This window comes from Thalassophryne amazonica, chromosome 3, assembly GCF_902500255.1.
Source record: "Thalassophryne amazonica chromosome 3, fThaAma1.1, whole genome shotgun sequence".
Lineage (NCBI taxonomy): Eukaryota > Metazoa > Chordata > Actinopteri > Batrachoidiformes > Batrachoididae > Thalassophryne > Thalassophryne amazonica.
In genome coordinates this window covers 108,012,420-108,039,588 of record NC_047105.1, presented here as the reverse complement: position 1 = coordinate 108,039,588, position 27,169 = coordinate 108,012,420, and the positions used below count along the sequence as shown (strand labels likewise).

Genomic DNA, 27,169 nt, shown 5'->3' with positions numbered 1-27,169 from the left:
TCACGAACTTATTGCTGCGAGGCAACAGTGCAAACCACAATTCCACAAGTCTCCCTTTGCCATCAAATAGCTCAGCAGCCAATTACTGAATCAGCTTTACTTTCTTTCGTGAGGACTAAACAAAGCAAAACAACAATTTGAAATTAAAGTCTGTTCTTTGAGCTCAAAGTCATTATTTTCAATACAATGTGCTGGGGTAGATAGCATAAATAACTTCTTTGTCATACATAATATATACATATATATATATATATATATATATATATATATATGCATATTTAGACAAACCTGGTAGGGGTCAGTGTTGAGGTCAAAATACTCCAGGAAGCCAGTAGCAAATTCACAAAACAGGAAGTTGTGCGTGTCATTGATGGTCCTGAGGCACCAGTAGGTGTTGTTGTTGGCACTGGTGCATGCACGAATGGGCCCACTGAGGGAGGGGGGGGGTAAGGAAGGGAGGGATGAGAGTGGAAAAAAAGAATATGACAAAAGTGTTGGAAAAAATGCTGTTTCCTTCATATCTACTCTGAATACTCAGTCAGAACAGAAAAGGAATGCTCACCACATTTTCCTTCATTTCATTTTTACGGGTGCTGGTGCTGCACATCATCACATCTAACCACACTACGGAACGCCTTGGGTCCCAGATGACAACCACGCAAGTAAATTACAGGTCAACCCAACCTATTCTCACAAAAAAATGCTATAAAATGTATGAAAAGTACTGCACAAAAAATTGTGTGAATATGTATTCATACATACTTCCTGTGAGGAATTTATACAGATCCCACATCGCACATATTTTGCACCAGGAGGGGGATGTGATAATGTCACAGAAAACAAGAGGGCGGACCATCCGAGCATAAATAAAAAGTGGTCAGTCATCTTTTACTTATTATTGCTATTTTAACCCTAAACTGACTGTAACCATAACCTCAACCAAAATGTGCTTTTGAGAACACTAAATGTGAAAAACACATTGCACATGTGCCCACAAATTTGCAGCTTAACTTTTGCATCATGTACAAAATGCATCATGAGAATAGGTATTCATTCACCACCTACAAAGTAACCATCTATCTGGTACAGTCCAGTGAAAGGTGTGCACCTACTTCACCTTCTTCAGCTGCTGGAGGCCTCAAGACTAAGTCACCTGTGTGTTGGATTATGCCTACAGATTCCCATCACATCTGACTTTCCCTTACGACACAAGTGATACTGTGCTCCTCATCTGATTCCCCCCCATCCCCAAGTAACCATTCATTTGATACAAAGTAACTCCAGTGATACCTGAAACCCATAAGAGGGACCTTGTACAAAAGCCATCCAGACTTTGTCTTAGATCACTGGTTAGTGTCCAAGTTTCACAACCATAAAGTACAAACATCAAGACCCTTCAGAAGAAAAAAAAAGTACCATAGTACCATACTCAATTGCAGCTTCCTATTTTCTGTTTAAATTTTTGGTATAATTTCTTTGCATCATGTTGAATCGCATCGTATCGCACCAAATTGCATCTTATCGCATTGTGAGAAATTGAATTGCCATCAAATACATATCAAATGACATCGAATTGGGAACAGGGGTGAATCGTATCGCATCGTATCATCATGTATCGCTATATGTATCGCATTGCTGGTAGTGTATTGAGATGGGTATCGAATCAGTGTTGAGATTCACATGCCTAGTGTGAACACTTATGTACATGTACTTTATGTGTTCTGATGGTGTTGATCAAAATCCTGGCAGGCCTCACAGATCAACAAATTATTTGAGAATGTTGATACAAACTTCATTTGTCAATCACATATGTGAATTTTAATTATTGAACAATATTAACCACATGCTAATTTAGCTCTTATCAGTGTGTTCTCATTGAAAATTCACCTGTCTTCCTTCCCAGTTGTATTTCTCGTCCACTAGTTTGATTCCATTTTCACTGTATTCAGCAGCTGTCCTTCACCTTCAGTCAACAAAATCTTGCTACAATGTGCTAAATGTTGGGCAGTAATTCCAGTGGCGTTTGGTTGATTTGCCATGAACATTCCCGAGCAGGTCCTCTTTCTTTCTGCTGACTTCAGTCTCAGTTTTTTCCAAAAAAATCCTTTAAAGTATGAGTAATCACTGTCCATTTTCTAAAATCATGCAGTGAAATTCTAGGCTGCTCCATTCCCCTAACTAGGGCTGAAACGATTACTCAAATAACTTGAATAATTTGATTACAAAAAATGATCGAGGCAAATTCTGACTCGAAGCTTCGTTTAACGATGTAGTACATATGCTAGGTCTGTGTGTGGCGCTGCAATGTCCCCAGAAAACAACAGAAGAAGACTAGAGCATGCGCTCAGGCCGTGTAACAGCTAATAATTTAGCATGGTAATAGAGACTGGAATGGACGTCACATAACTAGCGGCGTGCCGCACGGCGGCCATTACTAAGGGTGGAGAGAGCGTCTTGAGCCAGTTAAACAGAAGCAAAATGAGGGGAAAAAAGGCAGCCAATGCGTCACCATCAACTGCACCAACTACAAAAACAAATTCCCGAATCTAAAATGAACTGTACAATAGCCTTAATGTGATTATGTAAAACAAATGTCTATTTTAAAGTCGTTATGTCGCAATTTAATATCAATATACTGAGACTATAACTCAATGCCTAAGTTCTTTTCATTAAGCTGCGTTCACATGCATACAGATATGGAAACAAAAATGTTTAAATTATATATGGGCACGTCCCACTGGGAGGAGGCCCCGGGGAAGACCCAGGACACGCTGGAGGGACTACATCTCTCGGCTGGCTTGGGAACGCCTTGGGGTTCCCCCGGGGGAGCTGGGGAGGTGTGTGTGGATCAGGAGGCCTATATATATATACATACACTTGCAGTTGTTGTTTAATATGATATGTACATGTTGGTCACAGGCGGCATTTAAATTTTAACAATGTGGTTGGAGGGGATGGAGGAGGTAATTTTTACCCTGTCTGAGGGTCAAAAGTCATAAATTCTGAATGGCTTTATATCTACTTGTAATAAAATGTTAGTAAAAAAATCATATATACGTTGTTGTCATTAAAAGACTAGCAATAATTACAGTGGAAAAAGTAGCAAGGTAAATGACCACAATGGCAAGGCATACTTCAGATTTATATTTTAATACATAAGGATTTTTTATCTAGGCATGTATGGGTTCATTAGGACTTTTAATCAGCTTGAATACAACTTACAAGGCTTCATTTATAAAAATCCATCGAGAATTATGATGACAGGAAAAAAAAAAAAATCACAGTAAATGAACAGAATGGCATATTTTCCCCAATTTCCACACTTTACATAAAACATTTTTTCTACCCAGGCATCTATGGGTTCATAGAAAGAGCAATTAAAGGGGCTTTAAAACAAGCCTACTTTTATTCAATCTGTTAACAAATAGCGACAATAGAGAGAAAAAAGCAGCACAGTTTGTTATAATTTCCCCAAATTTCTGCATTTTACATAAAAGTTTTTTTTTTTCTACCCACACATGCATTGATTCATTAGAAAGAGCTTTCAAATGGCTTTAAAGCAAGACCACATTTAATAAAATCTGTTAAGAAATAGCGACTCTAGTGCAAAAAAAGCGGTCCATTTATTATTGATGATCGGCACATCTCCACCCTTAGTAATGGCGCCTTCCTGTCCTGAGCACGCTAAAAGATTGAGGCACGCACGCCATTCCAGTCTATATTTCCATGTAATTTAGCCCTTAAAGCTACCGCTTTCCAATGTGACACAGAGTAAAATAAAGCCTTTTAAGAGAAAGAGGGTCCACACTGATCATCTGAAAGACTTACTGTGCATTTAAAGCGAAGCAGTGTGTTTGTCTATTATTAAAAAACACACGGTCTGCTCGACATGGTAAGTGACTATTGACCCGACGGCCGGGTACCCACAGTCGAAGCCGGCTGCTGTTCAGACTCGCACTAAGTGTTTCGCTTTTTCTGGGCAACACACAATGATTCACAAACATGGTAACTCCAAAAAAAAACAAAAAAAAAAACAGTAACTGCGAGGCTTGCATGTTCAACCTCCTTGTGAAATGCATCTGCTGCATTGCAGAGAAACAGGGATAAAAAATAAAAATAAAAAAAATCACATAGGGATCCAGTCCACCAACCTTAAAAAATAACAATTCAAAATGGTTACATTTACAAGTTGGGGGGAAAAAACAGAACAGAAAGCCACATCCCATCACCATTTCAGCAAAATTCAAGACTTTGGCACAGGGACATTGTGCCATTGCTTAGGGAGAGCCCTGGACTATTGATGTTTAAAAAACGCAAAAGTACTTTTTTATCCGATTACCTCGATTAATTGCCAGAATAATCAATAGAATACTCGATTTACAAAATAATCGATAGCTGCAGCCCTACCCCTAACATACCACAGCTTGACCAAAAAAAAAAAAAAAAAAAAGTTGGAACACCTGTGAGCTTCCTACTCTGCTCACTGTAAAAGTATTGAACATGAGCACTTCCAAACTCAAAGCTTCCTTGGAACATGTCACGTGACTTCTTGATTTCTCTTATTGATTGTGTTTTACGCACACATTTGTAATGTGTTCATTGCGCATGTTGCAATGACAAGAAAATTCTGTTAATGTCAGGTAAGGCCATAACAATAGTGCACCCCCTACAGTGGTCAGAGGTGGCTATATGCGATATTGAAAAATATTTAAACAGATGTGTACCCATCAGTGCTTGACTTACATTTAGGTGTCCTTTGATGGTAAAGGCACAATGGTCCATTTGCATAATGGGTTTTGTGAATCCATTAGTATTCCTTGGTCATCAGTCTTGAATGCAAGTACTTGCGTGTCTGACTCATGCTACTTTTCTTGTCAATGAGTAGAGCGGAGCTGTTGCTGCTTCAGCTGCACTTGTTGGCATCTTTGTGTAGTTGATTTTTTGTGTGTGCCATATAACAGCACTTCCGGAAGAATTGCATGCTCAGTAACCTAAGGTAGTACTGATAATACAGAAACACTACAAGTTACCATCACATTTTTTCAACAGTATTTTCAGCATCGACTTGGTACCAAAATGTCATTTCTGACAACATCCTATTCAGAACTAGTGTTGCCCGATTAATCATATATACATCACCATCACAATATGAGCATGGGCAATGAACACATCACAAAAAAAGTCTAAGGTGCTATGGATAAGGAAAATAATTTTTATTTGCACAAACACATCATGACATGAGGTAAGATTTGGCCCTAAAGTGCTGGAGCCCAGTGTTTTCACTGTGAGTACACTGTAAAGCCCACAGAAGGAGTTCCACATTTCTGCCTTTGGTGAAACTCAGGAGAAATGGAAGAGCCAGAAATTATGTGAGCAATTTTAGGACTGTCGACAGTGATTATGGGCACTTTTAAGGATTGTTTTTCAAATAAAATCACAGCCTGAAAATGGCAGCAAAAATGAGGATCTGCTTGCCAGAACTTCAGAGGCAAAGCAACCAAACACCACTGGAGTTAGTGAACAAAATCTGGCTAACCACAACATGATTTTGTTGACTGAAAACAAGCAACTGAATCCAGCGAGACAAAGATGGAACATGTGACTTTCTGCTCAAATATACAGTAATATTAAAATGTACCTGATAATGATCAAAACTAGTATTAGACTTGTAAATTACACTTCTGATTCTGATTGTGACTTGTGATTGCCTCATGAAGTTTATATCACATTTTCAATAATTTGTGTTGAGTGAAATCCACCGGATTTTGACAATGAACGGGAATGTTTGCTGTTAAAGAAATTCGTGGTAAATTCACTGTGCTTTAAGTTTAAGCACTACACATAAAATGTCATAATTATTTGAACTCAGAGCATTAATGAATGGCAAGATTTTATGACACATGTAATGAAACAACATCCTGATGTCAAAAATTCTGCTTCAGCTGGACTAAAAGACACAGGACGCACAGGACACGCAGGAAGCACAGAAGCTGAAAATATCGCAGGAGTGTGGAGGGAGGCCTGAAAAAAAAACAAAAACGAAAACGCTTGTGTGCTGTGTTGGTCTGCTCTATCACTGTATATGTTACTAAGCCATATATATTGATTTATAACACAAAACTAAAGGGGTAATAAATATAAGTGTAAAGATGATGGAATATATCAGTCCAGCCCCTACTAATGTTTTGATTGAAGCATAAAATTGCATGGTCAAGCTAAGTTAGACTAACAGTATCTGGCTGTCGTAGATCTGAAAAGAAAACTTTACTTGCAAGGGTCTTCTTCTATTGATGCGTCTGGCCACAAAGCTAACACTGAATGACCACTGAGACAAAGTGATTCAGTGACTGTTTATCTAAATATTCATTAATTTATCACAAGTCATATCGTCACCACAATACTGAACAGTGATACTGTCCATCACAGGTTTCACTAATAATGTACAGGCCCAATCAGTATCCAAAATTACTGGCAGAAATTGGCGTGCCCTGCCATTTATAGAACGAACATTCTGCTTTGTATTGTCAAACTGCTAGCCAGACAAAACCGTGACACAACATCAAACTACAAGTATAATTTATTTTCCCCCAAAGTCACAAACTGAATGAACTCAAGACAGTTGGCAAGAGCGAGAACAAATGGACTGACATGATCTAAGTTAACACATGCAGAAACCAACACAACGTGAAGCTATTACCAGCCATCAGATGACAGCACCAGCTGGGCATGGAGAGGTGAAACTGCCACACCCATGCTGGCATAATACACCAAACTAACTGCTTGAGGCTATATCAATTACATCAGCTTCTCAAAACATCTATGAGAAAATAATCAGATGAAACTCATGTACAGCAGGCATATTAAGATATAAAGAAAAATAACTCTCAGAGTTTTAATTGCAGCCATTCCGATATGGAATAAGCATATGAAACCACAACCACTGAAAGGAAAATTTGAAGGTAACCCAAGCAATATATTCAATAGATGCTGGTCACTTTAAAAAAAAAAAACTGTATAAAGTAAAGAAAACCATCTGTCTCACGGAACTGATAAACCTCTAGTTTTAATGCACATGTGCAGTCTGACCAGTTGCTAAAAATGAGCCCCAGTTAACTCCACCAGTACAAATGGGAGCGACAAATGGGCTGTGGAACATTTGCCTTCCGCTTAGGTTATTAGCTTTTAACCACAGCAAAGAATTTAAGTCAATTCAGCCAATTTGTGGAGGAGTTTAAGAAAATAAGACGAAGCTGGTGAGGAGAAATCAATCAAGAAGAGAAACTTCCCCCATTGTTATAGCAAACTGTAGTTTACTGTGCTTGAAAATGTTTTAGCAGCACTAGATTATTATTTTTATTTATTATTATTATTATTTATCAATATGTGTCTGATGTGTCTTTTTTCACTGGAATCAAATACGAAATGGCCAATAAAAATATATTTTTCTTAATTATCAGTTTAATTTGAAATAGATTTTTTAAAATGTAATTTCTTTGTAGGTGTACTGACGACACAAAGACATACGGTGATGATCACTCAATAACATATTCGTAAAAACCTTATTAAATGCAGCACAAATTTCCTGAGTTGTAGGAACCCACTTAAAAGAAAGTGTAGTTTTATTAGCGCACATTATATATAATTTTATTTTCAAGGTGAAAAGCATCCGCATTTTAAACATCTATTTAATATCAAATACTGAGCAACTTTTCCATAAACTTTTACACAATACTCAGAAACACCTCTACTGCATGTGCTTTGAAATTAAAAATGACACCATCAACAAATGCTACAATTCCAGTACTATTACGCGACTATTAATTTCTTTCTTCAAGTTACCGAGTTTTCTGCAGAGTATTTAATTTCCACAAAGGTTAGCACACATTTAAGATGTTGAAGTAGATACGGACGGCGTAAAGTTGAACAATGTAATTATATCCACGGAGAAGCATGTCCTGACAGCGAGGCAAAGCTAAGCTACACAAACTTTTCTCACTTTAACTTATTTTGTCGTTATTTCAGAGAAATTAAACTCGGCGATAACTCACCTTGTCCCGGCCATTTTCTTCACATTGTAAACAATGCTTGAACAAAAAGAAGAGATTAAAGCGTGTCGAGGAGAAGCTGCAGTGGGTTCTCTGAGTGGACCAGCGGCGACGCACGGCAGCAGCGCCACACGGAGGCTCCGCCCTCCACCGCGAGGCAGGTTAGGAAGGGGGTCACCCGGCTAAAACCCGCCCACCCTCAGCCCGGTAACCATGGCGACAAGCTGCTAAACATGTCAGAGGATAGTCCATTTTTGTATGTAATTTTTTATGTTTGATTTTTGTGTGTAATTTATTTGGAGAGTAAATGTATAACAACAAAAAATACATTAAAATACAGGGGAACACAAAAAAAAGCGAAAATCACTTGTTTCCGCTGTGGCCCTCTTAGATGCAGGGGAAGAAAGTAAATAAAAATGCAGGGTAATGGAGTACTCTTGAATGTGGATACACTCACAGAAATATTTAGCCCTAGCTTTTAAGATTTATGTAATTTTATTACATGACAAATTCCCATTTACTTTTTAAAGATAATTTTAATACAAACCTACCAAATAAACCTTACATGATGCATATTCATTGCTGTAATAAATCCTATTAATTTGAAATGCATAATCCTCAGCTTTATGTATTTAGTATTAATAAAATATAATTACTCTAAATCAATAATAATGACAGTATTTATTTAAAATACATAAAGTATATTGTTTGAAATGCATAGTAATTATGTTACCTATGCCATTTATGTTGTATAGGTAACATAATTATTATGGTCTGTGTGTGGTCCCAAGGTTCCATGAAGGAGCTTTTAAAAATTATTCCATCAATTTCTGGGAACTTCTCAAACATTTCATGCTATTTAAAGGGACATTCTATTTGGTCTATAGAAAAGCCTTTGACCAACTGAAAATCTGACATATTGAATAAAAGAGAAATGAATCAAGCTCACAGTTATTCTTTTCAAATAACTTTATAGACAACTAAAGTAGAAATTCTAACTGATTGGACACGCATATTGTTCGATAAAATGCGTACAGTTTGAGGAAAATGAGTTTGATCAAATATAAATTTATGTCATCAACCTCAGTGAACCTTGGTGGCATTTAACATTGGTCTCCATTTCATATGATTTACCAGCAGAGGTTACTGGATTCACCCAGGTGAGGAATACATACCTTCTGGGGTGCTGTTGTTTATTTATAGCCTAAATTGAGTGTCTTGATGGGCTGATTGCAACAGTGCTTACATTTTTCTCTATGCCCTGTAGTTATAGAGTTGTGTTTTTCTTTGGCGATGGTAAGCACTCTGAGTGCTGGAGTTTATTTATAACCTAAAACCACCACAATCATAAGTTGGGAGCTACACCCAGTGGGTCCCAACTTATAAGCATTCCAACCAAGCAACAAACAATTATCTGTTAAAAAGATTTATTTATGCATGTTAAATGTAAAAGGTAAAATAATTACTTAAAAATAATAAATCTGCTTGTGTCATTTAAGTTTTCCAAAAAAAAAAAAAAGTTTTACAGTCATAGCACAGCCCAAGTTTCAGTCATTCGTCAACATTTATAATAAAGCCACACATTTGGAGGTGCTGTGTGACTGGACTAAAGCTGTCAAACCTGTGCTTCTTTCCTTAGTGTTAAGGTTTTTTTTTTTGGTTTTTTTTTTGGATGTTTTCATTTTATTCCCCCTATTTTATTGTTTCATGTTCCTATTGTATTGACTTAGAATAATTAATGGCTTGATTCCACACCAGCATGGTGGCTTAGTAGATTAATGAATTGTTCTAAGGTATCATCTGAAAAGTGTGCGCTCCAGTATTTTCTCACTGTGAAATTTTTTGTGTAATTTAATTTGCTAGTAACATTAACATGTTAGCAGGCTGACATTAGCTCCACTCCACAAAATATGCAACAGTCTTTTACTGAGGCAATCAAGTCCCAGTCTGGGAGCATGCACCTGTACAGCATGACCAGTACTTTGCCACAATCAAAAACATTATGGAACCACCCTGGCTCCTGAATGGCAGATAATAGGTCAAACCCCTTATCTTGAAAATAAGCATTTATTGAAGCATGGGTGTCCCATTGGCCTTCTAAGTCACTGGGGTCCTGTCTGACATATCACAGTGTATATCAATGGAACTGCACTTGTTTGAGTTTCAGGAAGCCCTTTTATTTCTTACCGAACACTTTTCTTCAGTTATAACTGACGGGGAGTCCTAGGCATTTAACGTCTGTGGAGTAGTTCAAACTTTTGAGACATAGAGGTCACATGACATGAACGACCTGTTCAATGCCAATGTGTGAATTGGTGAAAATGTACATAACATTTTGAGATAGCCTGATGATAAAGAAGCATCAGTGAAAATATGTACCTCCTTGGTCGAGATAGCAATGCCATAGAGCTGAAAACTAGCGTAGGTAATGTTTTTGCCCAGTTTGTCTGATGGTCACAAGGACACCAAAAACTGTGAACAAATTTTGTATTCCCACTCTCCCTTTGGAGATGGGCATCTATCCATTTTTTCCTCCATAGTGTGGAGTGCTAACCAATGACCTTAGCCTACAATGAGACATCTTTAGTAATAACTTTCTTTGGAGGATCCTTGGGTACACCTGAAAAGACTTTGTGTCTAACAAATGCTTTGCATTGCGAAGGAATGTCAGCTTCGGCATTTTGGTCTTATGGTGTTTCTTTGGGCATGATCCAGCACGTAGGTGTTAAGGACCCCAACAGATGGAGAAAGCCAAGGGGACACCATCATTTCAATTGGTTACAGTAGATATAAGGTTACCTTTGAGATGTATGAACGGACCGGTTGTCTGCCAGGGTGGTTGCTATCCAGAGCCCAAGGTGGTTCCATAGTGTCGTGCATGTGGCAACGCATGACACCAGTGGATGCTCCCAGTCTTGACTTGATTATGTCTACTGTATTTCCATATGATTATTTCAAAATAATAGTTTGAAGATAGACTTATTTCAGTGTATATTCAGTCTTTTTTTCATTAGGTAAAGGTTTACACACATTAATTTTTCTTCAAACAGCATGAATTGCATACATTTTTGGAAATACTTTTATGAGTTTCTGAATGATTACTTAGTTACATGTTAATTGGGGAAGTCATGGTTGTATTTAAGGGCCTATCTTCAGAAGCAGTGACTTATTGGGTTTAACAGCTGGTGAAAATAAACCTAAAGAATTAAGCCAATGCATGCAGAGTATAACTGGTGCATGTAAACCTTTAACCTATTCAAAATCTGACATAGTCAATGAAAAGGGAAACACATCTACCTTGTAAAAAGTCACTTTAAGTAACTTGATGTGGAAATAGATATTCTTATAGTTTTAACATGTACTGTTTGTTAACAATTACAGAAGGTAGTTTGAAAAGTTTTAACCAAAATGCATGTAAACATACGGCTTCAGCTACAACACAAAAATGAGATAAAAATGAAGTAAATGAAAATTAGGTTTCATGGATATAACTTTTGCTATAACTAATGTAGTAAACAAGAGCCAAACAAGTCATAAAACCTCAACATCTTAAAAGTGAACCCTCTTTCACTTCATAGAGAAATCAAAGCCTTAATTATACCTGCAGGTTGTGACATCAGGCCCTTTTGGATCACAGCCATGTATTAAGTGACAGACAAGGAGACACTGACACCTGCTGGACTAACACCCAAGTGAACAACGACAAACGAGCTACAAGGGGTTTTTCGTTAAACAACACTTTATTCACAATTATTACCAGCACTCAGGTCTATAGAAATATTTGCTAAAAAAAAAAGTTAGCAAAGGCAGGTAGCTAAGAAGCCACACCACAAAGTATATTACACTGTGGTGATGTTCCTCTGGCACAAAGTACACTATATATCCATTAAATGCACACGGCACATCTCATCACAGTGAACCTTTTAAGTGCTTTTCCAATGTAAATAAGTAAAAGGTCAAACATACAAACTGCGGGCAAAGAAACATCTCAAGCTACACATCTCTCTATAAGGTCATTTTGTCATATATCATACAACGAGGTCTGACTCTTCAGTATTATAAAAAATATTGTAAACATTTATATTAATTGCACAACATACATTCAAATACATACTGTTATGTACAGCAAATTTACTTCTGTATTGTTAACCTGTAGCACCATGTATAGCAAGCTGGACATGTTATCTGGGTACTTCTACAGTGTGGTATCGACGATATAAATGATGAAATTGGTAATCAATAATGACGCAATCTGTTGAACTGTGAGATAGTGGTTTGCGTGTTCCCGTTCAGTAACAGGATCAAGGCAGGTAAAATCTTTGTCACCTCACCTCTCGGCTGAGATGAAGGCGTGATGCTGCATCGAGGACATTCAACGGCGTTTAGGTTCACTATCATACAAAAGGTTATGGCGAAAAGTCTGTCACTGGTCATCAAAACCTCCACACCACTTCTATGTGCGCAGACAAGCTGGGTGCACAGAAACCACACTGGAAGAGCTAATGATTCGGCTAATCAACATCATGAGCGATGACATTTGTGTGTAGCAGCATTGACATGTAACGCACTTCGTGTCTCCATCTAGTCCCACCCACGTGACACAAACAAAAGCTGAGTAAAGCTGACACGCGTTATCTACAAGCAGTGAGACTGAATGCCCCGTGGACAACAAACCGTTCATCCTGGATGACAGGATGCAAAGTGTGGTGATAGGCATCTTGGGATGAGGGTTAATCCGAGTCTAAATGTGCGTGAGCCAAAAGTGGACACTTGGAGTGTCATTGAAGCTTCCTCTCAGTCTCTCTGTGTGTGTGTGTGTGTGTGTGTGTGTGTGTGTGTGTGTGTGTGTGTGTGTGTGTGTGTGTGTGTGTGTGTGTGTGTGTGTGTGTGTGTGTGTGTGTGTGTGTGTGTGTGTGTGTGAGAGACTGAGGTGGTGACTGACAGAACTGTTCTGAAAATCAGCAGCTTTCTCAGAAGTCAAAAGTTCGATCAGAGCAGAGTGGTATCTCAGGTTATGGTCCATTGTAGCATGGTCAAGGTCCTTGGGTTCACCTGCACTCCTCCGTCTTCCACTGCTGGAGAAGGTTGATGTGGAGGGTTGTGGGGGAAAAAGTGGTTAACCAACCCACCCTTCCCAAATCTGCCCTCTGTGAAGGGAGAAAGAAATACTGTAAGTGAACCAGCAACAGTGCTGTGTGCAAACGGTGGCTCCACTTGTGGTCTGTGCTTACTGCAAGGAATAGAGAGGTGACAACAAGAGGACTGAGAACAACGCATGATGACAGAACACCTGAATTGCTTTTTTAAAAATTCTGACTTGAGTGACTGAATGAAAATAGGGAGGGAGCAGCATTGCAATGCAGGTAGTTTAAAGTAGAGCAGCTCAGATCGACAGTAAAAGGAGACAACGTGCTGCTTGGTCATCTGATCGAGCTTAAAAAAAAAGAGTTTTAGGGAGATGAGAGAGCATGAGCTGAGCACAAAGGAACAGGCGGGTGAAGACAAACTCACAGTGATTTGGAGGACGGCTTCTTCACTTTCGGCCTCTTTCGACGATGAGTCGGCCTGAAGCATGCACAGCACATACACGCGCGTAGGGCAAATGCATGTGCATGGAGACAAACACAGGTACGCACACAAACATGCATGCACGCACAGACATACACACCCACACGCACCACAGAGACAAGCAATTAGGCTTCACTGCAAAAAGAGGCAACAGCTGAGGCTGAAAGCAGGAGTGCGTTTTGTCTCGCTGGCTTCTGCATGCTAAAAAAGGCTTTTGAGCACAAAACTGAATTTTGAAAGTTTGAAGAGGTTCGCTTTCGCAACAACAATATTGGATTTTATTTCTGCGAAATGTAACATAAGACGTTTTCGGGAGGCTACAATCTTATACTGCAACATGAATTCCATCTGTACGGTTTGCAGTGGCGGGCACAGCTAACCAAAAAGTTAGCTTCGATAACCGCTAATCCGCTATCTGAAAAGTTAACTTTTATAAAGCTAAACCGATAAACCACTAAAAAAATTTAGCGGAAGTTACAGCAAACCGCTAACTTTTAGTTTTGACTTGGTACACTGTCAGCTACTGATAAGCCAGTTTTGAGTAATATCCTGTGCAATCACAAACCCCAAAACGAACAATGAGCCAGAGCTTCTGTCTTTATGCACTCTGCCAGCTACAGCTACCACCCCCCCAAAATGTAATTTACATTAACAGCAACTCTGTCAATTTTACAAAGTGAAAATATCATACATATCTTTTAAAGTAATGCACTAATTCTGAAGGTTTGAGTGCTAACAGACAACTGCGCCAAAAGGCATTATGGGAAATTGAAAGATATGTGCAATATTTTCACTTTGTAAAATGACAGAGTTGCTGTTAATGACTGTTAATAAACTGTCCAGAATTTGTTGTTTATAAGTATAACCATGAGTGAAAAGTACTTTGCGCTTCCTGTCTCCTGCCCACGGTCTGTGTTGTACAGTAGTATGTGGAAAGTAAATTACTTTTTTTTTAAACAACAGCAGCTGGTAGCCGGCCCGCCCCCTTCTGCTGGGGGGTGGACTGAACTCACAGCGGTCTGACTGTTGTAAAACACACAAAAGACAGGAACTAACATGTATGATTTTAAGGTTTACAAATGTTTTTGGCTGTTAGAAATGTTAGAGGACAGAAAGTTAGTGGATCAAAATTTAGCGGACGCTAACTGCTGATGGTTTTCAAAACTAGCTGAAAAGCTAATCTGATAACAAAAAAGTTAGCTACGCTAATTAGCGGTTAGCAGATTAGCGGAACTGTGCCCACCACTGAGCATTTGTAAAAGTAAACAGTTGGTCTGTCAAAGGAAGATGCAAATACCTGTATTCACTGAAGTAATTTCGCTCTTTTCCACCTGCAAAGAAGTACAGTAACATTAATTTGCGTTGACACCTACCGGAGCAGCTATAATCAGTCCTACTTGGCCTTGAGTTTTGTTTTGACTCACCCTTCTCCAGGTTGCACTGCTTATGACCTTTGCAACCACGTAAGTCCATGAGCTGTTGATGCAGTGAATTCAGAGCACTGCGGTCGAGGGTGCTGACAGCGTTTATCAACTGAAGTGATAATAAGGGCAACATATCAGCCAAGGTTCTTAAGGAGTGTCTGCTGTAACATATTATCTTATTTATTTGAATGCAAATCATGAATGTGAACACAAAGGGCAGACTGTCAGCTTTAATTTGAGTATATATGCATCAAACTAGCGTGATGAGCATCGCAAGTACAGTGTTCCCTCCTCATAAATGAAATAAATATTTGAATCTAACAATCATGAATGAAATCTAGAACTCAATGACAGAAGTTTGAAACTCTGACAGCACCAGATTCCGTGTTTGTTCCCCTCTGATGCTCCTCCAGGCTCCTCCACTGCAGCTGTTTCCAGTCCCTGCTTGTTCTTCAGGTGTTTAGCTTTTACCAAATAAAACATATTCTCAACTAATTTTAGGTCAGGTAAATGATTTTCTTTTTTTTTTCTTTTTTCTTTTTTTTTTTGCCTTAAGAAAGTTTTCCTTTTTTTTGTAAAGTTGAGTTGATTTCAAATTAACCTGAAAGGCTAACATTTTTTGCTCCTTCTGGACATTTTCTTCTGTTTAGTGGTGGCAAGAAGTAATTTACTCTTGCATTCTTTGGGCCTCATACATTAACATTAATTAGCCCGTTAGCTTCTGCTAACTAACAGAGTGTTTGTGTTATAAATACATAATGCACCAATTAAATTATTTTGCTTCTTGTTGCACGAAGCAGCAGCATCACATTTCAGAAATAAATGTGACTTACTTATGGTTATTTTTTCTTTAATTGACACACTTTTGGACAGATGTGACAAATATGCCTGTGCAACATAAGTAAGATCCTTTGGCTTCTATCTTGTTTCACCACAGCAGATCCAAGGTGGATCTGCATGTTGATTTGGCAGAGGTTTTTACACCGGATGCTCTTCCTGACACAACTCCACGAATGAGCAGGACGCCTTACGCACTGGAAACTAGCGCACTTAAGTGCGTGGCCACCACCCCTGCATTCTGGTGTGTCATATACGAGGTCTGTCCATAAAGTATCGTACCTTTTTATTTTTTTTTTAAACTATATGGATTTGATTCATATGTTTTCACGTCAGACAAGCTTGAACCCTTGTGCGTGAGTTTTTCCACGCCTGTTGGTGACGTCATTCGCCTGTGAGCACGCCTTGTGGAAGGAGTGGTCCCGCCCCGTCATCGGATTTTCATTGTCTGGAAATGGCGGAATAATTTGGGTTTTTTTTCCATCAGAATTTTTTCAAAAGCTGTTAGAGACTGGCACCTGGAAACCATTCGAAAAATTTATCTGGCTTTCGGTGAAAATTTTACGGGCTTCACAGAGAATAAGGACTGTTACTACAGCTTTAAGGATGGCCCACAATGGCGCTCGGCGCGCCGCACTCCGAGCCGCGACGACAGGCACGAACCACCGGATCATTTCTAAATGGATGGCTGTGTGGAGCTGGGACTGTCGTGTGCACTTTCTCTGGTTATCACAAGAGCTCGACATCAACCATTTTCCGGCAGATTTCACTTTTAACAAGAGATTTTGTTGTGGAAAGCCGCGTGGAGGCTTTGTGCTTCATGACCAATTCGCTGTTCAAGCGAGACAAAGAACGCCTCCGTTTCGGCGTGTCAGAGGACAAGTTCGGACATGCCCAGCTCTCCACAATTTCTCTTATAACTCACTCGACTGGTAAGCATTGAAAGTCGAGATAGGCACGTCCGAACTTGTCCTCTGACACGCCGAAACGGAGGCATTCTTTGTCTCGCTTGAACATGAACCGGAAGTGATCGCGGCTCACAGCGATTTCCATTGAAAATAACGAAGAAACAACCTGAGATTCTCACATGTTTACAAAAAACAAACACAGTAACATCTAAGCCCCAGATAATATATTTACGAGAGTTTTAGGCACATATACAGAGAGTTTTACCTTGCAATGTTAATGACTACGTATGACCAAATAAGACCCCTAGGTTACTCCTTTTCTAACCTGAATATCAGGTCATATAAACACGCATCGGGATATCCCCATAGAAAGGAACATTATTTTGTGTTCTGCACATGTCCTATCTGCAAGGAATCTTGGTCTTTTGAGTACGGCAACTACTTGTATGCAGCATGTGCAACCCACCAGACACCACCGAAGCAGAGGTAAACAGCGCATTGTGTTCTGCGTCCTTATCAGGTGGGCCGGTCGTGGCACCGGTCGCCATCACCGCGATTGCTCTGCCTCCGATGCGCTTACTGAGCGCCACAGCGGGCCACTCACACCGCTCCCTCGCTGCTGTGCGGAGCTGCGCCAACTGTGGCAACAGGTCCAGAGACTACGCTTGCTATTTTGATGCAGAGGCAGCCAGCAAGGATAGAATTCTTGCGGAAATAATCCACAGCGCCGCAGGGTCTCGGTATACCACAGCCGCAGAGCTCCGTGGCCATGACTTGGATTCTTTGCAGGTCCGGCATCCGTACACCCGGAGGCAGTGAGCGAAGGGACAGCACACGCGTTGTGTTCTGCGTGTGTCTGTTTATAATCTTCTCGCCCAGAAGAAAAAAGAGAGTGTTTACACAGGAGAGAAAAGTGAGAAAATGTTCATGCCTGTTTGAGAAAAGTGTATAGTGAGGGGTTTTAACCGAAGCAGGATTACACGAAGCAGGATTTGCACGAATGCCAGACCAAATCATGCACCGGTGGAAGACGTGCCTCGCTGTTTAGTTGGGGATATTCCAAATGATACCAATGACCATGTATACAGGAGTAACTCTGTCTGCTTAAGCATGTAAACGGGTTATTCCCAATGATTCAGAAACCGGTATATTGACCTTAACCCGAATATTAACGGCATGTAGACGTAGTCAATGTTGTTACCTGTGTGCAGCGGTTAAATGGCATCGTTATCTGACCGTTTCAATGCATTTCTCAATGACATCTCACTTGTCAGACACCTCTCTGAGATTTTGCGCAATTTTGCAGTATTCCAAACCTCAATAGGGCAAATGTAGGTAAACAAACAATTAAATGTAAACACAATGCAGAATATCAAGATCAGTAGAAATGATAAACGTCATGTTAACATATCATGGTAAGTCGATAAAGTGATTACTGTGACAGGCCTAGAAATGTGATTAAAAACATCTTGTGATTTGGTTTTCTCTCTGACAGGTTTTGTAGGTTAATGACAGCTTGCTTCAGTGGCAGCAACAGCTTTTTGGAGATCATAGTAATTACAGACTCCAAATGCAGCGTTTGAAATCATCTTGTTGTTTTACATGCATACGTTCATTTTCTACACCTGCTTATTCCAGTTAAGGGTCATGGGTGAGCTGGAGCCTGTCCTAGTGGTCAATAGGCAAGAAACAGGTTTCACCCTGGACAGGCTGCCAGTCTGTTGCAAGACCACATTTTGATAGATAATCAAATACAAACATTCACCTGCTGTTAATTTAAAGTATCCAATTCATCTACCCTGCATGTCTTTGGAAGTGGGAGGAAGCCAGCGTACCCAGAGGGAACCCCATGAACATAAAACTCCCCACAGAAAGGACCGGGCAGGAAGTGATCTCACGAACTTATTGCTGCGAGGCAACAGTGCAAACCACAATTCCACAAGTCTCCCTTTGCCATCAAATAGCTCAGCAGCCAATTACTGAATCAGCTTTACTTTCTTTCGTGAGGACTAAACAAAGCAAAACAACAATTTGAAATTAAAGTCTGTTCTTTGAGCTCAAAGTCATTATTTTCAATACAATGTGCTGGGGTAGATAGCATAAATAACTTCTTTGTCATACATAAATATATACATATATATATATATATATATATATATATATGCATATTTAGACAAACCTGGTAGGGGTCAGTGTTGAGGTCAAAATACTCCAGGAAGCCAGTAGCAAATTCACAAAACAGGAAGTTGTGCGTGTCATTGATGGTCCTGAGGCACCAGTAGGTGTTGTTGTTGGCACTGGTGCATGCACAGAATGGGCCCACTGAGGGAGGGGGTGGGTAAGGAAGGGAGGGATGAGAGTGGAAAACAAAGAATATGACAAAAGTGTTGGAAAAATGCTGTTTCCTTCATATCTACTCTGAATTACTCAGTCAGAACAGAAAAGGAATGCTCCACCACATTTTCCTTCATTTCATTTTTTACGGGTGCTGGTGCTGCACATCATCACATCTACCACACTACGGAACCGCCTTGGGTCCCAGATGACAACCACGCAAGTAAATTACAGGTCAACCCCAACCTATTCTCACAAAAAAATGCTATAAAATGTATGAAAAGTACTGCACAAAAAATTGTGTGAATATGTATTCATACATACTTCCTGTGAGGAATTTATACAGATCCCACATCGCACATATTTTGCACCAGGAGGGGGATGTGATAATGTCACAGAAAACAAGAGGGCGGACCATCCGAGCATAAATAAAAAGTGGTCAGTCATCTTTTACTTATTATTGCTATTTTAACCCTAAACTGACTGTAACCATAACCTCAACCAAAATGTGCTTTTGAGAACACTAAATGTGAAAAACACACATTGCACATGTGCCCACAAATTTGCAGCTTAACTTTTTGCATCATGTACAAAATGCATCATGAGAATAGGTATTCATTCACCACCTACAAAAGTAACCATCTATCTGGTACAGTCCAGTGAAAGGTGTGCACCTACTTCACCTTCTTCAGCTGCTGGAGGCCTCAAGACTAAGTCACCTGTGTGTTGGATTATGCCTACAGATTCCCATCACATCTGACTTTCCCTTACGACACAAGTGATACTGTGCTCCTCATCTGATTCCCCCCCATCCCCAAGTAACCATTCATTTGATACAAAGTAACTCCAGTGATACCTGAAACCCATAAGAGGGACCTTGTACAAAAGCCATCCAGACTTTGTCTTAGATCACTGGTTAGTGTCCAAGTTTCACAACCATAAAGTAACAAAACATCAAGACCCTAAAGACTTGGACCTTCATTCTCCTGCAAAGGAACCAGCATCCCCAAACATTTGTCTTCATTGACCTAATGACTCTTTAAGCTCTTCCAGGTGTCACTTGATCCTCAAAGGCCAAGGACACAGAGACATGAATGTCACTGCAGAGATAAATGAATGTCTATGTTGTGTGGGCCGCTGAAGAGGAGGTACTGCTGGCCCACCACCACCAGAGGGCGCCCTGCCTGGAGTGCGGGCTCCAGGCACCAGAGGGCGCTGCCGCCGACGAGGGCTGCCAGGGTGACAGCTGTCACCCATTACTGGACACAGCTGACTGCACTCAGGACGGAGGTATATCAGCAGGACAGCGTCTCCACCTCAGTGCCGAGATATCGCCTTGAGATTAAGGTAACCTTCTCTGCAAGCTCATATTGAAGACTCTGATAAACCTTGGTAAACCTTTTCAGGACAGCTGACTACAGAAAGCTACTTGCTTGGATAAGTACTCACCTTTCCTGCTTCATTGTAACAAGAGGTGGAGGCGGCTTCTCCCCTCTCCGTCTACTGGGTGCTGTCGCATCCATACCTGTGTGTTTGTGCTCTTTCCCGCCAGCAGTACCGGATCCGACGAGCGGAGGCAGTGGCCACCTGGGAATTCGGGACTTGGCGGTTCCAGTACTTCTGGGGTTCGGTGGCAGAGGAAATCTGGGTGGTTCCGGTTCGACTAGGACGGACGCCTCCTACCTTCGAGCCTGCCCACACGACACCAGCAGATTTCGGCTTCAAACTCCAAATTATTAATTGTTGTATTGGTTGTGCTCTTTTCACAACAGTAAAACTTGTTATTCACCTTTCTCCATTGTCCGTTCATTGCGCCCCCTGTTGTGGGTCCGTGTACCTACACTTTCACAACAGGATATCTCGGCCAGCGTCATGGATCCCGAGGGGCGTCAACCGGCTGTTGAACGGCCAATGGAAGAACAGGGCGCAGCGGCGGCTTCGGGAGGGGTAGTCGGTGAGTTGCAGCGGATCCTCACCGCTTTCACCACTCGGATCGATTTCATGACCGAGCAGCACGTTCTCCTAAACCGCAGGGTGGAGGCTCTCGCCGCACAAGTGGAAGCGCGCCCTCCGGGCGCCGCTGCGGCTCTCCCTCCCGAGGACCCTGCGTGTGAGAGTGACGTTCCACTGGTCGTTCAACGGTCCCTTCCTCCGTCCCCAGAAGCTTACATAAGCCCTCCAGAACCGTACGGAGGCTGTGTGGAGACGTGCGCGGATTTTTTGATGCAATGTTCGCTCGTCTTCGCACAGCGTCCCGTGATGTACGCGACTGACGCTAGCAAAGTAGCTTATGTCATAAACCTGCTTCGCGGGGAGGCACGCGCTTGGGCTACAGCGCTCTGGGAGCAGAACTCACGGCTCCTTCATTCATACGATGGGTTTGTACGGGAGCTCAGAACGGTGTTCGATCATCCCAACAGAGGCGAGTCCGCTTCAACCGCACTACTGTCCATACGACAGGGGCGTCGGAGCGCAGCTGCCTATGCAGTCGCCTTCCGCATCGCGGCGGCGAGATCCGGCTGGAATAGCACTGCCCTCCGCGCTGCCTTTGTAAACGGACTGTCTCTGGTCCTAAAAGAGCACCTGGTGGCTAAGGACGAACCGCGGGATTTAGATGGGCTCATCGATCTAGTTATACGACTCGACAACCGGGTAGAAGAACGCCGTCGGGAACGAGGCGAAGGGCGTGGCCAGGCACGCGTCGTCCCTCTCCCTTCCGGGTCCGATCGAGCTCCGCCCTCCCCACGCTCCTCTGTTCCTGCGCTCCGTGGGGTCACAGCTCCCCCTACTGACGAAGCTAGGGACACGAGTAGGGCAACATTTAGGGCACCAGATGCACAAAGGAGATGGACCCACGGAGCGTGTCTTGTTTGTGGTTCAATAGAGCACCATGTGAGAGACTGCCCCGAGCGGTCAAACGCCAAACGCCCGCCCTTAGAGACTGGGCCAGGGGTGGGCCAAAACATTCACGTGAGACATACCCACATTGCTACACGACTCCCAGTCACGATCCTGTTTGAGGATTCAACCCTGAAGGCCCCAGCACTGGTGGACACGGGCTCTGAGGGGAATCTGCTAGACAGTAGATGGGCCAGGGAGATAGGGCTCCCTCTGGTGGCTCTTACCTCGCCTGTGCAGGTTCGAGCACTAGATGGCTCCCTACTCCCACCAATCACACACAAGACACCTCCAGTAACTCTGGTGGTGTCAGGCAACCACCGGGAGGTGATCGAGTTCTTCGTGACTCAGGCCACCTCCCGTGTGGTTTTAGGATTTCCATGGATGCTTAAGCACAATCCCCGGATTGATTGGCCGTCCGGGGTGGTGGTTCAGTGGAGCGAAACCTGCCATCGGGAGTGTCTCGGTTCCTCGGTTCCGCCCGGCTCCCAAGCTAAGGAGGAGGTCCGAGTCCCGCCCAATCTGAAGGCGGTGCCAGCGGAGTACCATGACCTTGCGGACGTGTTCAGCAAGGATCTGGCTCTCACGCTTCCTCCCCACCGCCCGTACGATTGTGCCATTGATTTGGTTCCAGGCAGTGAGTTCCCGTCCAGTAGGCTGTACAACCTCTCACGGCCGGAACGCGAATCAATGGAGACCTACATCCGGGACTCATTAGCCGCCGGGTTGATCCGGAATTCCACCTCACCGATGGGCGCTGGTTTCTTTTTTGTGGGTAAAAAAGATGGCGGACTTCGTCCATGCATTGATTACAGGGGGTTGAATGAGATCACGGTTCGCAACCGATACCCGTTGCCCTTGTTGGATTCAGTGTTCACCCCCTTGCATGGAGCCAGAATCTTCACCAAGCTGGATCTTAGGAACGCGTACCATTTGGTTCGGATTCGGAAGGGAGACGAATGGAAGACGGCATTTAACACCCCCTTAGGTCATTTTGAGTACCTGGTCATGCCGTTCGGTCTCACTAATGCTCCCGCGACCTTCCAAGCGTTGGTAAACGATGTCTTGCGGGACTTCCTGCACCGGTTCGTCTTCGTATATCTAGACGATATACTCATCTTTTCTCCGGATCCTGAGACCCATGTCAAGCATGTACGTCAGGTCCTACAGCGGTTGTTGGAGAACCGTCTGTTTGTGAAGGGCGAGAAGTGTGAGTTCCACCGCACTTCTTTGTCCTTCCTGGGGTTTATCATCTCCTCTAACTCCGTCGCCCCGGACCCGGCCAAGGTTGCGGCGGTGAGAGACTGGCCCCAACCCACAAGCCGTAGGAAGCTGCAACAGTTCCTCGGCTTTGCTAATTTCTACAGGAGGTTCATCAAGGGCTACAGTCAGGTAGTTAGCCCCCTGACAGCCCTGACCTCTCCAAAAGTTCCCTTCACCTGGTCGGACCGGTGCGAGGCCGCGTTCAAGGAGTTGAAACGGCGCTTCTCGTCTGCACCAGTTCTGGTGCAGCCCGATCCTAGCCGCCAGTTAGTGGTTGAAGTGGATGCCTCGGACTCAGGGATAGGAGCGGTGCTCTCCCAGAGCGGGAAGACCGATAAGGTCCTTCACCCGTGTGCCTATTTTTCCCGCAGGTTGACCCCCGCTGAACGGAACTATGACGTCGGCAATCGGGAACTCCTTGCTGTGAAAGAGGCCCTCGAAGAGTGGAGACATCTGTTGGAGGGAACAGCCGTGCCATTCACGGTTTTCACTGACCATCGGAACCTGGAGTACATCAGGACCGCTAAGCGTCTGAACCCCAGGCAAGCCCGCTGGTCACTGTTCTTTGGCCGTTTTGACTTCCGGATTACCTACCGCCCCGGGACCAAGAACCAGAGATCGGATGCATTGTCCCGGGTGCACGAAGATGAGGTCAAAACGGAACCGTCGGATCCCCCGGATCCCATCATCCCGGAGTCCGCTATCGTGGCCGCCCTCACCTGGGACGTGGAGAAGACCGTCCGGGAGGCCCTGACCCGTGTCCCGGACCCCGGAAACGGACCAAAGAACAAACTATACGTCCCACCAGAGGCCAGGGCCGCAGTCCTAGACTTCTGTCACGGTTCTAAGCTCTCCTGTCACCCGGGGGTGCGAAGGACCGTGACAGTCGTCCGGCAACGCTTCTGGTGGGCATCCCTGGAGGCCGATGTCCGGGATTACGTCCAGGCCTGTACCACCTGCGCCAGGGGCAAGGCCAACCACCAGAAGACCTCAGGGCAGCTACAGCCACTGCCCGTGCCTCATCGCCCCTGGTCCCACATCGGCCTGGACTTCGTCACGGGTCTCCCGCCGTCCCAGGGAAACACCGTCGTCTTCACGATAGTGGACCGTTTCTCCAAGGCGGCCCACTTCGTGGCCCTCCCGAAGCTTCCAACGGCCCAGGAGACAGCGGACCTCCTGGTCCACCACGTCGTCCGTCTGCATGGTATACCATCAGACATCGTCTCCGATCGCGGTCCCCAGTTCACCTCACACGTCTGGAGGAGCTTCTGCCGGGAACTGGGGGCCACGGTCAGCCTCTCGTCTGGGTATCATCCCCAGACCAACGGGCAAGCAGAGCGGGCGAACCAGGACTTGGAGCAGACACTACGCTGTGTGACAGCCGCGCACCCGACGGCCTGGAGTACCCACCTGGCCTGGATCGAGTACGCTCACAACAGCCAAGTGTCATCAGCCACCGGCCTCTCCCCGTTTGAGGTGTGCTTGGGGTATCAGCCCCCCTTGTTTCCGGTGGTCGAGGGAGAGGTCGGTGTGCCCTCGGTCCAGGCCCACCTACGGAGGTGCCGTCGGGTGTGGCGTGCCGCCCGCTCTGCCTTGTTGAAGGCCCGGACGAGAGCGAAGACACATGCAGACCGGCGGCGGGCCCCGGCCCCCACGTATCGTCCTGGGCAGGAGGTATGGTTGTCCACCAAGGACATTCCCCTTCAAGTGGACTCCCCCAAGCTCCAAGACCGATACATCGGCCCCTTCAAGGTCCTCAAAATCATCAATCCCGCCTCAGTGAGGCTTCAGTTGCCGGCCTCGCTGCGGATTCACCCGGTATTCCACGTCTCCCGGATAAAGCCCCATCACACCTCACCCCTCTGCACCCCGGGTCCGGCACCACCTCCTGCCCGGATCATCGACGGGGAACCGGCTTGGACCGTGCGTCGGCTCCTCGATGTCCGTCGAATGGGTCGGGGTCTTCAGTACCTGGTGGACTGGGAGGGGTACGGCCCCGAAGAACGCTCCTGGGTGAAGAGGAGCTTCATCCTGGACCCGGCCCTCCTGGCCGACTTCTACCGTCGCCATCCGGACAAGCCCGGTCGTGCGCCAGGAGGCGCCCGTTGAGGGGGGGGTCCTGTTGTGTGGGCCGCTGAAGAGGAGGTACTGCTGGCCCACCACCACCAGAGGGCGCCCTGCCTGGAGTGCGGGCTCCAGGCACCAGAGGGCGCTGCCGCCGACGAGGGCTGCCAGGGTGACAGCTGTCACCCATTACTGGACACAGCTGACTGCACTCAGGACGGAGGTATATCAGCAGGACAGCGTCTCCACCTCAGTGCCGAGATATCGCCTTGAGATTAAGGTAACCTTCTCTGCAAGCTCATATTGAAGACTCTGATAAACCTTGGTAAACCTTTTCAGGACAGCTGACTACAGAAAGCTACTTGCTTGGATAAGTACTCACCTTTCCTGCTTCATTGTAACAAGAGGTGGAGGCGGCTTCTCCCCTCTCCGTCTACTGGGTGCTGTCGCATCCATACCTGTGTGTTTGTGCTCTTTCCCGCCAGCAGTACCGGATCCGACGAGCGGAGGCAGTGGCCACCTGGGAATTCGGGACTTGGCGGTTCCAGTACTTCTGGGGTTCGGTGGCAGAGGAAATCTGGGTGGTTCCGGTTCGACTAGGACGGACGCCTCCTACCTTCGAGCCTGCCCACACGACACCAGCAGATTTCGGCTTCAAACTCCAAATTATTAATTGTTGTATTGGTTGTGCTCTTTTCACAACAGTAAAACTTGTTATTCACCTTTCTCCATTGTCCGTTCATTGCGCCCCCTGTTGTGGGTCCGTGTACCTACACTTTCACAACAGTCTACATATGTTCAACACTTTCACAGCAAGCAGATACATTATATACAAAGAGTCCAGGAAGTCACTGAAACCATGCAACTCTGCCTTATTCCAGGACAATTGCAAACCCACACTTCTCAAGTGCTGCAATCAAGATATCCATAGATTCTGCAAAGATCGCAGCATCATCTGAGAAGTCAAGATCAGAATCCTTCCTCGCCAACAAAAGCACCTAATGTAAGTCACTCGTTTCCACAAGCCTACAATTCCACATTTTTCACAGCCTCTTGAAGTTTCTCACTTGTCCAGAAGGGGGCAGTCTGCCAGTGATGGTTATCATGGGTGAAGCAAGTGAGCCCTGGCATGCTGCAGGTGTCATTGTTCTGGAGTCTCCTGGTCGGACCGGTGCGAGGCCGCGTTCAAGGAGTTGAAACGGCGCTTCTCGTCTGCACCAGTTCTGGTGCAGCCCGATCCTAGCCGCCAGTTAGTGGTTGAAGTGGATGCCTCGGACTCAGGGATAGGAGCGGTGCTCTCCCAGAGCGGGAAGACCGATAAGGTCCTTCACCCGTGTGCCTATTTTTCCCGCAGGTTGACCCCCGCTGAACGGAACTATGACGTCGGCAATCGGGAACTCCTTGCTGTGAAAGAGGCCCTCGAAGAGTGGAGACATCTGTTGGAGGGAACAGCCGTGCCATTCACGGTTTTCACTGACCATCGGAACCTGGAGTACATCAGGACCGCTAAGCGTCTGAACCCAGGCAAGCCCGCTGGTCACTGTTCTTTGGCCGTTTTGACTTCCGGATTACCTACCGCCCCGGGACCAAGAACCAGAGATCGGATGCATTGTCCCGGGTGCACGAAGATGAGGTCAAAACGGAACCGTCGGATCCCCCGGATCCCATCATCCCGGAGTCCGCTATCGTGGCCGCCCTCACCTGGGACGTGGAGAAGACCGTCCGGGAGGCCCTGACCCGTGTCCCGGACCCCGGAAACGGACCAAAGAACAAACTATACGTCCCACCAGAGGCCAGGGCCGCAGTCCTAGACTTCTGTCACGGTTCT

At 44.3% G+C, this 27,169-nt stretch overlaps 1 protein-coding gene across 4 annotated transcripts in view; it reads right to left on the bottom strand.

Annotated features, from left to right (window-relative positions):
* Positions 1 to 11,899: 11,899 nt before the first annotated feature.
* The window catches only part of sulf2a (sulfatase 2a), a 142,316-nt gene continuing 127,046 nt past the window's right edge, over positions 11,900 to 27,169 (bottom strand). For 2 of the 4 annotated variants that reach the window (XM_034167247.1, XM_034167246.1), the window contains exons 18-22: positions 18,962 to 19,104; positions 15,038 to 15,146; positions 14,911 to 14,944; positions 13,557 to 13,610; positions 11,900 to 13,192 (exon numbers count right to left, since the gene is read on the bottom strand). In XM_034167247.1, coding sequence (XP_034023138.1) covers positions 13,162 to 13,192; positions 13,557 to 13,610; positions 14,911 to 14,944; positions 15,038 to 15,146; positions 18,962 to 19,104 — 371 coding nt within the window. In that variant the 3' untranslated portion in view covers positions 11,900 to 13,161. The remainder of the gene's footprint in view (positions 13,193 to 13,556; positions 13,611 to 14,910; positions 14,945 to 15,037; positions 15,147 to 18,961; positions 19,105 to 27,169) is intronic. The other 2 variants (XM_034167251.1, XM_034167250.1) reach the window with 1 other exon arrangement.